This window comes from Cinclus cinclus, chromosome 8, assembly GCF_963662255.1.
Source record: "Cinclus cinclus chromosome 8, bCinCin1.1, whole genome shotgun sequence".
Lineage (NCBI taxonomy): Eukaryota > Metazoa > Chordata > Aves > Passeriformes > Cinclidae > Cinclus > Cinclus cinclus.
In genome coordinates, this window is record NC_085053.1 from 20541149 (window position 1) to 20554657 (window position 13509).

The following is a 13509-nucleotide window of genomic DNA, read 5'->3' on the forward strand; positions in this document are numbered from 1 at the left end:
GCTTCCGCTGTCCATCTCATCTCACCTTGCTGCAGACCCAGGAAAAGACAGAGCCCAGAAAGAACCCACAGAAACCATGGCAGCTCCAGGCCCAGCCATTCCCAGTAGGTGATGTTTCAGCTAAAGTTAAATGCTTTGAAACATAAAATTACATATACCTTTTTCTTTATTAGTCAAAACCATCTAAGAATAATAGTCTCCCTGTTAAGATTTCATGCTGCTTAAAACTGGTACTTATATTTGCATATTAAACTGCTTAGAAGTGCTCTTTGGTACTTGTTAATCATGCCATGTGAAGGGCAATGTCATATTGCAGCTTCTGTATTATACTTGAATTGACTGTTTGTCCTTACCTTGGCTTTCCCCTTAACTTTGTCCCACATGCAAGTCTCAGTTTTCAGAAATGCTGGAAATTTGTCCTTATGCAACTCAGATTGATGACACTGTCGAGGTTTTTCCGCATAAATTTTCTGAACTGAGTGTTCAGAAGTTCATCTGGCCATGGGACTTTAATATAATGCTTCATAGGAGGTTATTGGGTAGAGGACATGTGAGCCAAATGTGCTTTGAGTGAGGCTGAACCGTGAGGTTCATGTTGTGGTCCAGCCTTCACAAGTCCAGATGTTTTTGTAATTCTCTTCATGGCTGTCTGTTCCCTTGAAAAGGTTGAGCAGCTGAGATAAGTGTTTGATGTGATGTCTAGGCCAGTGTTTCTGCTGCAGCCATTTCAGAAAGAAGGGTGTCATGCTCTGAAGTTGGGGAAACAATCAGGACACAGGGTGTTTGAGGAGACCTGGATTTTATTCTCCTGTCATAGACAGCTAGTGCTCCTTTTATTATTTTCTCTCCTCTCTAGTTGCTTTGTTTTACTTTGTTGCTACCAAATCAAACACTGGACCTTGAAAGTTAGATTTATACCTCTGCTATTTTTGTTCAAGACTTTTTCCTACCTCCTGTGTCTGACAGCAAGCTAATTTTTTCTTCTCTAAGCCTTGGATAGGAGTACACTGGATGTACAAGTTTCCCAGATGCTACTATGCTTGAAACTCTGAAAATACTGAATACCTTTGGGCTGTAGGCCTGTTCTCTGCTCTTGATAGACATGTTTGATTGCAGTACTGACCACTGATTCATAGCAGATGTTCTCACTGTAGGCTTAAAAGATGCTAGTTCCAACATTACAAGCAACCAAGTGTTATCTAGGTCTTGCTCAAATTGTTTGCGTATATAAACTCTTCTGGGTTTCCAAACATTGGTTTAGAGTAGTGTATCTGCTGCAGCTCATGTACTTGTGAAAGCCCACATGTAAGATCATGCTTCCAAATGCTGAGTTCACACTGATGGTGGAGTAATCATCTGAGAATTTAAATCTGTGCTTATTTTGGAGTTTGCTGTTAGTGATTCCTTAAGTCAAAGTCCATAACCATTTTGGGAAAAGCTGTAAGAGCTGTGAAGGAAACTTTCTCTGTTTTGTTCAGCTGCTGAAGATGCTCAGATAACCATTTTGTGAAGGATGGGAATAACCCTATATCTGTCCTACCAAATGCAACTCCAGAGTTAATTTGGTGACTACTTGCCTGTATTTTGGATGGAGAGTGGTATGGATGGAGTCCAGGAGCAGGAATGCAACTGAATGAGATATCAAATGGGTAGAATAGTGATAGATTCCTAGGATAAGAGAAGACCATTGGTGACTTGTAGAAGAGTCCTTGCTGTTTATTTGATTTCTCAATGATAGTCTGTACAGATGTCTAGAGTTGCAAACTCTGATATTTCCTGAATTATTCAGGTCAGTGGTAATTAACTTTATATGTTCTTGGTTTGAGGAAAGCAACTTTAACTAATGCTTGGAGCTGATGTGGTTCTGGCATGTTGGGATTTTCCACCCAAATTGCATTTCTGTCTTAGCACTATGTGACAATGATGTGAGAGATAAACTTACTATGCTTCTGTATATTTCTTCATTCCTGTAAGGAAGAAAGAAAAAAGGGAAATATGTGTATTTTCTCTGCTGGTTTTAGTGGCTTTTTTCTGCAAAAATACTTTTCCCTTTTCATTTTTGATTAATGAAATTCTTCTTCATTCTTTATTTTTCTGAGTGTAGACTGTGGGAGCTGCTTGAATCTTTGCCAGTGACTGTCATGAAGCAGTTTCATAGTCCTTATGTGGCTTTGCCAGTGTGTTCAGTATCATCATCTGTCTTCTTATTAGTGCTGTATTCTTCCAGTTGAAAATACAGCTGTGAATGAGTTGAGGTGCAAATGTCAAGAAGTGGCTTAATGAATGCCTCAAAATAAAAGTATTTCAGTGTGATTTTTCTCTCTCATGTGACATCTCTCTACATCAAATCAGCACATCTTGTCACTAAATGTCTAATAGATTACTGTTTTTTTTCATGTTCTTGACTTTTATTAGGAAATATGATAAAATTCAAAGAATGAAGAGTATGTTGGGAGACTCAGTAGGGCAGCAGTAACTCCATTTGCCAAGTGGACTCATGGCAGTAAATAGTACAACTGTTTAGCAAAGGCTGTAAGTCTGGCTTGAAACAGATGACTTCCTGGCAAAAGCAAAACAGATATGCAGATCATAGTAAATTTTTCATCTTCTTCAGCTTTAAACAGTCAGTTGCTTTTCTACCATTGGAGGTTGCTATAGTTTTATTAGGATGTGTAGATGTAGATAGGCAAGTTAAGCTTCTGGTGCTGAGCTGCAAGGGCTGAACACTCATCTTTACAGGTGTCATTTCTGCTTCTTCTGTGTATTATTACAGAGCAGGAAAAGGCACCAGGGGCTGGGCTTTGTCTTACCAGTTTTCTTGGTGTTTTCCTGGATGTCACTTGTCAACCTGGAGAAAAAGGTTGGTAAATGGGTGTGCAAAAGCAAGTAAGTGAGGGTGAGGAGGAAACTGAAACAGATCTGCATGCAGTACATGCAGGACTGTGCTGAGGAGCTCGGGTGGCCTCAGCTTTACCATTTCTGAACTTGCCTTTGCAGTCTTTTTTATTCCCTGGTTATTTAAATAAAAGATTATGCTTTCATCAGTAAATTCCATCACTGAAGAGGTTAAAGTGAAAATCCTAAGGAAAGGATGCAACATTAAGTCTTTGTTTATCCAGTACTTTGATTGTTGCTCAGTAATCCTGACGGGTATTTTTTTAACCCTGGAATAAAAGCTTTCTTTTGTCCATTTCAGTTGATCCATTTAACATGACTTATTTTCATTAATTCTTTCTTGTCTCTTGAGTTCTAGCAGAATTATTTTACATTGGCTGAACTTGTATAACTGTCCATATGTGTTTTCTTAATTCAAGGTGAATGTGATGTGTTTGGCCTTTTTCATTGCAGAGTAAGTCATTTTACCTGTGGCCTTTGCTGCAGATGTAGAGCTTGCATGTGAATAGTGACCAAGGCTTGGCTCAATTGGATTCTCAGCTCTGCAGAGACCAGACTGCACTGGACAGGATGAAATGTATCAGGGTGGTCTGAGCATCCTCAATAGAACTTCTGTCTCTTGAGTATCATACTGATCTCTTTGACAAATACAAACATTTTGAATAAAATAGTGAAATTTAATTTTCTGACTTCTCTCCTGTACTTGCAATTACCAGTTAAACACAAAGCTAGAACTGCATATAGCACATCTTTTAAAAAAAAAAGTTTAATTTTCTATTTCTACTGGCAAATTTATTTCCACTGTGCTTCTAAGTAGCTGTCTGCTTAAAGGGTTAGTACTCAAGTCATCAGTGAAATTGGTTACAAGTAGTTTGAATGGATAAAACCACTATGCCAAGTTAATTCCTGGATTGTTGATTTCAGATTAGTAGCATAAGGGGAAAATTTTGCCCATTTTACTTCTATATAGATATATTGGTTGCACATGCAAAAGGCAACTTGAATACTTGCTAGATACTGTACACTGACCTTTATGGCTTCCTGGGTGGTCTGCATGGAGTTTTCAGGCATGAGACAATGCATCTCTCACTTGCAGCCTGGTAGCTGGATTTCTGCTGGATTCTTTGGAGGAATTTCCATGCTAATGCCAACACTGAATTTGGCACAGGATTTGCATAATTTATAGAAATTGCTATACTTGGCTCTATCTCTGTTCATGTAATCCCAATTACATGCTTTATTATGAAATTGTTGTCAGTTCTTAGATTCTTATTCAGTTCTGATCTTCCGGGAAATGTAGAAATGCATTTTGGTTTTGACCTAAGATGACATCTTGTTCTTATGAGGCATGATGAAACTTCATTTCCCATGTTTGTTCATTTCTGTGCTTCTGTACACTGCTGTACCACGTTGTCAGCTGAGATATGTAGCTCCTTAGCACAGGTGACTGTGCTCTTCTAATAATGTTGCTTTTCTCTTTCATGGGCCTTTCAGTCTTCTGTGGGCTGATAATATAAAGTTTTGTTCAGATTACTCCATTATGTTCTTCCAGGGGATGCAAACTAAGTTCTGTATTACCTTTACTCATTTTTTTGTTTTAAAAACAGATCCTGTGCCACACAGCCATAGAGGTGTCTTGTCTGGAAATTGGTGGGTCAGACTTGGCCTGGCTGGATCAGACCTACCAACGTGCTTAAATATGAGGGGAGTTGTCCAGACTGTACCTGTGAGTGGCTCTGCATTGTCCTTCAGTGCAGAGACTCCCTGACTGGGAGAGGGTCATCATGATGACCTTGGTGGAGGCCAGCATCAAACCACAGTTAACATGGCCAGCTGGTCCAAACTGATTTTTGGTGGAGAAGCTGGAGTCTTTTTACCTTGTTCTAACTGTTTAGTTCTGTTCTCTCTAATATTCCAGCACTTCTTTATCCCACTACATGAAAAATGGGATAAATATATGTTTGTCAAGTAGTTAACTTGGTGAGTGAGGCTTTATACTAAGGTTATGGGAGGAGGAAGCAACCTGTAAGGGCACAGAGAGTGAGTGCCAAGGCAGGCAATTGCCACCTCTATTTTCAATGGAGGAAAGGGTAGGAATGGGATTGCACCCTTCTTGAGCTGTGAGCTGTGTGATCAGTTCAGTTCTTCTCCTGTAATCATCACACCTTGGCCAAGCTGAGTTTTAGATTCAGTTGTAATTTGATTCAGTGGATCTGTGTTTCATCTTGTTTTAATTCAGTTATGTAACTTCAGACAAGGATTGCCTTTTCCTACAGCTAGGCTCTCTGTGTTTGGCTTCCTTCAGATATTTGTGGCTTTATCTCTCTTTTGTGAATCCAGGCCACTTCCAGCTGGCATGTGGGCTGCCTTTTGGCCCCTGTATTCATAGGGATACAGCTAAATGACACTGGAAGTCTGTAGAAAGACTCTGATTTTTGCTAAAAAGGAAGATAACTTTGAATCTGTAATTTCAGAGGGTCAGAGGGTTCTAGTGTCTTTCCTGGGGCAGCAGCATGTGATAGAGATTAATTTCCAAGGTAATAGTAGTGCTGACTTTCAAAAGTGCCCCTGAGCGTGAGGGCAGCATTTCTCTGCCTGCAGTAGCTTGCACATCTCACCTGCCAATGAGAGGAAGGGGTGTGGATGCTTCTAGTTTGATGTTACAGCCTGAAACTACAGTTATACCCTATGGAAAATCAAGGACATACTCATGCATTTTGTTTGAAACCAGAAGTGTTGTTTTGTTTGTAATACCTTTTAAGTGTCTGTTGCAAGGTAATTGACATATAATTTTAAAAATTTGCTTTATATCTCTGTCAGTAATGGTCAAGGAACATCAAAACTTAAAGCCTAGGGAAGGTGAAATGCTTGTGACAAATAGAAGATAAATCTTGTGAAACATTGCAATGGAGGCTTGTCCTTAGTGTTTTTAGCTCATGTCTGTGTTCTGGTAGTTTGGTTGTAATGCTAATGAAGTGCTGAGTTAATAGAAAGTCCAGGATGTTGTTGTAGTTATGAGGTGATATATCTCTTATTGCATTTCCTCTTTTTGTATTTTCTGTTGGGAAGAAGGGAATGTTGGCTTGAATGAGATAAGACTGATGACAGATTGGTCAGTGGCTGTAGATTTTTTTTTTTTTAAAGTGTTATTAAAAAAAAATCTTTGTGGCTGTTTGCTTAGTACAGATGTTGGTTTTGGGAGTCAGAAGGGTTAATAAAAATTGAAGGCATGTTTCCCCTTATGGAATGGATACCTTCCTATGCACAGTCCCACAGGCAGAGGAGGTGAGGTTGTACAGGACATAATTTCTTGTAGGAGGAATAAACTGGGAAGAAATTATGAACAAAGCAGCACATGGGGGAAACAGAGCTGTCAGTATGTGGGAAGTGGAGGAGTGATGCACAGGTGGAGTGGGGATGGTGGGTGTCACTCGGGTGCTGGCAGGGAACAGACAGTATGTGCCAATATCAAGCGTGCACGTGTTCTGCAGCTTCTGTTACCTAAGTGATGTCAAATAGAATACTTCCCTTGGCTCAGGAATTGAATCGTAATGGGATTGAAACCAATGGCACAGTTTACATTGACCTGTCTGGTGCAGTCATTGTGTCTGAGGTACATGCTTAGGCTTTGCTGTTCTGCCAGTAAATGAGTGTGAAAAGCTTGTGATCTTTGGAGGTAAACTACTGCACCAGAAATTCTTGGGGTGTCTCATGAGAAAAGTGATCTTGTATTCCCAATGAGCTCTTTCTAAAAGCCTTTTTTCCCTTGTTATTTCTTTTAATCTCTGATTGGGTTATCTCTTACTTCTCTGTTTGTATTATTTCTTTTAATTGTGTAGCTGTGAGACCCAAGGGTCCTCAGTGTGAGGAGGCCTCTGAGCTTAACCCAGCACAAGAAGGACACTACACCTTTTTCTTGTATCTCTCATGTGAATTCTAATAGTTTTATTTTTTGTATCAAACGTTTGATTTACATGATAACAGTATATTCAGAGATGCTGAATGAAAAGCTATTTTATACATGAGCTACAGATGTTGTGAGTGATAGCTTTATTTCTGTAGCTGTCCCCTGTTCATGCCATAAACTGACTTTGCAGTTTCCCACTGAACAGCACCTGAACTTGAAGCATTTTTGCCACTGTGAGTCACTTTCTCTTGAAGAAGAGCTGCTTGATGATGAAGTTGTGGGTTGGAATAGACAAGGAATGAAGAAAAATTTCAAAGCTCTACACATCAGAATTTAGGAGGAAAGTTTGTCATACAGTGGCAAAATTATTTGTACAGCAAGCAGGAAAGCTTTGTTTATCACTGCATAAGTGGTTTCAGTAATACTTTCTTTTTATTACTCTGGATATCTTGATTAATTCTAGTGATTTCTAAATTAATGGTTACCCATGTGTTCTCTTGCTCTGGTATTTCCTGGAGATTGAGAAATGTTGATTTAGGAATTCCTTGAAGTAACAATAATCTGTGTTAACAGCTGCTATAAGGACCTGCTGCTGTTTGGTTTTGGTGCCTTTTGCAGAGGAGATTCTTGCAGCTTTTATGATATTGTGTCCTTTGCTTTTGTTTTCCAGAATACGACAGACTGGGCTTTCTCCTGAACCTGGACTCAAAATTGTAAGTAGAGCAGTAGGATTCTTCTTCATTTCTAGTTACAGCTTTCTGTTGTAAGCAACTCTATGTCACCTGGGCAGCTGGCTTACTAGACTCTACAGTTCTACCTGGGACAGCCAAGTCCTGCAACAACCTGGCAATTGCAACTCCTTTCCTGGTACTAGGCTTTGCAGGCCAGCTTGGATTGTGGTTCACTGTCATTAATTCCTTAATAACTGATCAAGAGACTATAAATACCCACTTGAAGCCACAACTGTCAGTCTACTCCAGATACCCTTCTCTTGATCTTCCAAATGAAAAATGAATTATAGATGTGAAAACAGAAGGAATGTGAATCTATGATTTGCTGGGATGTTTAGGAGTTTATATTTCCTTTCTACTTGTTTCTTTTAAAATGGATACTAGTTGTTAAAATAGAGCAGAAAGAACCTCAGCACAAGGCAGGGACCTCTTGATACGTCAGAAGGATGATGCAGTGCTGAAGGGTGAAGATGCTTCTCTTGCTTTTTGCCTTAAATCAGTCGAATTGAGCCTGGGCTGCTGAACACTAGGGGTCAGTAGCAACCCTGTTTCTGGGGTCAGCAACCTGATGGAATTTTTTGGTGGTGTGAGCAAAAACACTACTAAAAACCTTCTATTTAAAAGGGCCCAGAACCAATCTCGTGGCTTTGAATGACTTGAGAATACATCCCCTGCACATGTCATGTCAATATAAACCCTATTCTTAATGTTTTGAAAATATCAATTTACCTACAGGGTGAAACAATTCATTTTAGTGATGATGAGCAGCCTGTAAGCTTCCATAATGGAATGAAAGTGTCCTAAGTTTTGGGAACTGCTGCTTGCAGGAGATGAGAAAGTCTGTAGGTAGGAGCTGCTTTTGCAGAAGCAGCTGGGTACATAAACTCAATTATAGTAACATGGCAAAAAGATTGCCGAATGCATATGAGAAAGAAGAAATATTGATTATTTATTTATTTATTTTCCTCCAAAGGTTCTGTATCTTGTTCAGTGGTCAAGAAGGATAGCATTGACTGCATGAATAGCTCAAGGCTTCTTTCTGGTCTCATTCAATTCTACACAGATTTTGTTGTATGAGGTCTGGAACACATGCTGGTTACCCATTTTCTTTGTTAAATTTTCTGTGTTGGGGTACCCTAGTGATTTAGAGACAATAGTGTGTCTACCCATACAACAGTGTGGGATGAGATTCATATGATTCATTACCTTGCAATTTATACATGTAGAAGTTAAAGCAGAGAGATTAATCCAAAACTGTGAAGTGGGTAAGTAACCTTTGAGTGAATGTCTGGGTCTTGGAGAGGGGAAAAAAAGTTTTTTAAGTTTTTGACCAGACTGATTGTTTTCTTCCAGGCTATTTTTGTGTGTTTTGTAATGTCCAATTTATTGAACATGCCTGTTGACTGTCCACACACAGTTGGCATCCCAGTCTGTGCTACATCCAAACCACTGCTTCAGTCTGAGTCTTCCTTCCCCTCCTGCTTGCACTGTCCTTTTCATTTTGCTTTTAGCAAATCTGCTTGAGTCTTCCTTCCCCTCAGGCCTCTGTTCCATTCTTTTTTCCCTTCTTTGCTGACTTACCTATTTGATCACAGCTCTCCAAGGCAAAGTCTGCTTTTTCTTATTCTTCAGTAGGAAGCCAAGTGAAGTTTTTACCTGCTAGAGGGCTTCCAGAACACTTGTTTTACTTTCTGAAAACCTCCCCATATAAAACTCTCCATTAGTTTGATTAAAGAACGATTTTGTTGACTACTTAAAACTGTATGTTTATATAGTACTCTAAATATGCATGTTTATTTTTCAAAGTCCCAAAGTTAACTTCTAGAAAGACTTGTAACAAATTCAGCATGATTAAAATAAATACTTAAGCTTAAGGAGAAGAGAAAGCAAGTACTGTATGTAGGTGAAATAACTTTTTTTTTTAATTGCAGCTTTGTTATGTTTTTTTGGTTTGTTTTTTTTTTTTTTTCTTGTGGTTTATTTATTTCTTCTGTAGAATTAAAACAGATCCTGGTTTGGGAGTAGACCTGATGACCTGCATATTTTACTTCTGGCCTATATTATTCTGGATTTTTTTTTTTTTAAAGCAAGAAAGACAGAAAATGGCTGAAAATACCATAAAACATAGGAAATAAATTTTGTAAGAAAAGTGGCTGACAGTCTGGAAAACGTTGCTGCCATTCTACAAGTTCACCTTTTGTGGTCAGAAATTTTGTGGTACCAAATTTCTAAGTACAGACTGAATTCACTGGAACTTAGTGGTTAAAAATACTACCTGTGACTGAGTCAAGATGGTACCATCGTAGAAGCACTTTCTGGTTAAAAAAAATGCTTAGAGTTGAAAGGGGTAATATGTTCTGCACTGATGAGTTTATTGGCAGAAATAATTGAATTATGTCTGTTGTTGTGATATAATCGTTCTGGTGGAACCTTGCCATAAATCATAACTTTATAGGGCTCACTTAATTGACAGCATGTGAGAATCTTGTGTGACTTAAAGCACTTAAGGCAACAATTAGTTTTCTTTGGATTTTTTTCCTTAATCTTTCATTTGCTCAAAACCTGTTGCTGGCTGTGTCAGTTGATGTCTTTGAAACTAATGGCCCATAAGACTAACATTTTCTACAAAGGTAGATCTGCATTACACTTTAAGTGTTCTGACTTGCATTTTGAATGTCATACAAAGGAAACATTTGACATAAATAAGTAGTAATGTGTCCCTTTGCCTTTGCATGTTTAGTTTTTTCATGCATTGCTACTTTAAAGTCCTCTACCCTGCAGACGTCCAGGGCATGTTATTCAGATATAGTACAGTCTGCTCTGGTTACAGGAATGTAATGGTTTTGTTCTCCCTGAATTCATGGAGATGGTAATGAAACCAGATTTGTTCAGTTCGGAAGGAATTCTGTCAGAAGCACTTGAACAGTGTTTTTGTGGGAGCTGTATGTCTCGTAAATGGCTTGCTGTAATTGGGGAGGCTGGCATGGACAGGAATCACACCTGTAAGGGGATGGCCAGTTTTAAAGATGCTGTATGAATGCTTCATGGAAATGACAGGTTCTCACCACTCCTGCTGGAAAGGAGAATATTAAGATGGAAGATGTTTCATTTCTGGTGCCTCTGCCTAGGAAAGCTCTTCTTTAGAAAGTTTAAGTGCTTTTAAAGGGCAGGGTGGTATCCAGGTGGAGATTGTTTATGACACATGGTGAATGGAAAGGCAATAGGAAAGTCAGTTTATGAATGAGTTGTTCCCTTAGTCAAAACACGACATAAATCTCCTCAGGACCAGGTTAGTGAAGAAGATCTGTTGCAAGAGGAGTTTATCTTTTAGTTATGTTTGTACTAGCCATCATTACCAGAATTAGAGTATCAAAACCACATATGCACTAAGTATAGAAACAGGCCAGTTGTATCTGTTTCTCCCTGCTAAAGAGTTTTCCCAAGAAGAACCTCTTTAAAACCTGTAAGGATAACATCTGACATTGCTGGTTGTGTAGAGAGAAACACTTATAGAAAAACGATGATACAACTCACAGATTTTCATTCTCAGGGGGGGCAATAGTTCCTGAACAACTTAAGGCTATCAATCACATTAGTAACTCAGCCAGTGGATTACTAGGTGCCACCAAATGCCAAGATTTGCAGTCACTTTCTAACATCTGTGCTTGGCAATGAGTTGCATGCTTTTGTTATTATTAAATATTTATATTGTAGTAGTTCTTTGAGACTGGCCAGGTCTTAGAAACAAGAGTCTCATTCACTACAAATTCTGAATCATTCTCCAAGCAGAATCTATGTTTGCAATGAATTAAATGAGATTTCCGAAGGAGGATCGTGAACGTGGAGTTAATTATAGACTGTATTTAATGCTTATTAAGTGGGCCAAGCTGAAGGCTGTATGGTCATTCTTCTGTCACTTAGTACTCTCTGAATGCTTGGTTTAGTCACCTTAATGATTGCTTTGAGTCTGCCTGGGCAGATTGCAAGTGTAGATTCACTTGTGTTGAGTGTATGAAAAGTTCCTTTTTTGTAGCCCATATGATCTGGGAGCTTCTCCCTTGTGTTGTTCTCCTGCTTCTGTGCCAGCTTTCCTTCCTGCTCTGCTAGTGTGTCATTTCCTCAGTGGGATGGGGGTTTAGTGACTGTTTCTGCCCCTCTTTCAAACTCATCCTTCAGAAACTTCTTTCAAAGAGACTTCAGCAGATAGATTGGGGATTTGATGCTTCTAAACAGAGAAAAGTTATAGGAATCTGGTAGATCTTTTCACCTTCTGCTATAGTCAGTTCAAAATTTTGGATGTCAAAGTCTCAGCTGATGAATGATGGAAAACTCTTCCTAGGGTTTGACTTTGACTGGGGAAGAGCCACTCCCTCATAAAGTTTAACAAATGTTAGAAGATACACTTAAGTTTCATGGAATCAATTTGCTCTTTAACAAAACAGGGGGTCTTATAATTTTCTTTCAAGGTAGAAATAGGAAAAAAAAAGTTGTTGCCCTTCTCAATTGGAAAAATGGTTATAAGATCACTATGGTTGATCACAGTAACATAATATTAACATCTTATATAGTACACTCTGATAACTATATAGTTTATATTTCATATTGTGTTCTTTGGGAATCTTTACACAGAATGTAACTAAAAGAAGGACTATTCTTTCCAATGAGCTTTGTGTTTTGGTAGACATTTTGTGGTGTTGTGTATTTACATATTTCTTCATTAGTATAGAATAGATTTGGAATTTTTTGAATATTCATGGTGATTCAAACTTTGTGTTAAAAGACAAAGAAATTGAGTATGGGGGGGAGGGGGGGAAGCCAGAAATAACAACCTTCACCCTGCAAACTCAAATGAAACGTGATCTAGACTTTGAAAAGACCCTAAAAATGGAGGGAGTTTGGGCTAGGGAAACACACAGATTGGGTTACTTATGTTTGTTGAAATTTCTTTACCTTCAGAGTTTTAATAATGAAGAACTGAAACTGAGCCCCTTCCCCTCATTTTCTTTCTAGGCTGGGAGGTTGCTTTGAAAGTGTTTGTGTCTTTGTGTGGTACTTTGCCATTAAACACTGTAAAAATAAGCAGTAAACGTGTTGGAATGCTGGACTTTCCCCATGCCTGGTGCTGTGGGATTTCTTTCTGCCCTGGTTTTTTTTTTTCAGTTTGTCTTTTTGTATTCCTGCAATCTTGAATGAGGGACAGAGAAAAAGAAAAGAAGAAGTCCCAATGATCTCCTGTCCTGTCCAAGACTAAGAGTGTCTCTCACAGACTAAATGAAAGGATTCTGACCATTGCATGCAAGAGTCTCCTGATGCTTTTTCTGAAAGATTATTTTAAGGCTTAGCATGCTTTATGACATTGGTATTTTTCTGTTGATTGGTTATTTATTTCGCTTTAATTTCAGACTTTTAATTAATCTCTTTCTACCTAATCTCTTCCATTCTGTACTAATTCTTTGAGCACTTGAAATAGTTAAGAAAATTAACCTGAGCTATTTATAGCAATTCAGTTACCTGGCTGTTTGTTGTTCATCCATCAAACCTCTCCCACATTTGAGTGGGATGTAACTGCCATCCCTGTGTTAGTTTTGCTCTTCTTGGTTCATTTCATTTTGTTTCAATCTTGATCCCTTGGATTCTGATAAAGATTTCTCATGTGACTCTTTATTATGTAACTTTGGGATTCCTGTGTTACACACAGTCACAGTTGATGAAGAGGAAGATAAAAATGGTAGAATTCAGAATTGCTGGCAGCTTAGAATTGATTCATTGCTTGATTTGTTAAGTGCAAACAAAGTCAAAAAGCTTATGTTTGGTGCCTTTAAAAGGGCCAGTTTCCTGAAGCTGGAAGTAATTATGAATCAAACCACGTGGGAAAAGCATGTAAAACAAGAAATATGAATGGCTGGGCATTGTTTAGAGCAGTTTTATACTGTGTGCCCCAAAAGTTCAGTTTCATAAGAAAGAAATGCTCATGGA

General features: G+C 38.6%; 1 protein-coding gene across 8 annotated transcripts in view; it reads left to right on the forward strand.

Annotated features, from left to right (window-relative positions):
- ST3GAL3 (ST3 beta-galactoside alpha-2,3-sialyltransferase 3) overlaps nucleotides 1-13509 on the forward strand; it is a 171260-nt gene that overhangs the window by 39700 nt on the left and 118051 nt on the right. For all 8 annotated transcript variants that reach the window (XM_062497627.1, XM_062497628.1, XM_062497631.1 and 5 more), the window contains one exon: nucleotides 7473-7515. In XM_062497627.1, coding sequence (XP_062353611.1) covers nucleotides 7473-7515 — 43 coding nt within the window. The remainder of the gene's footprint in view (nucleotides 1-7472; nucleotides 7516-13509) is intronic.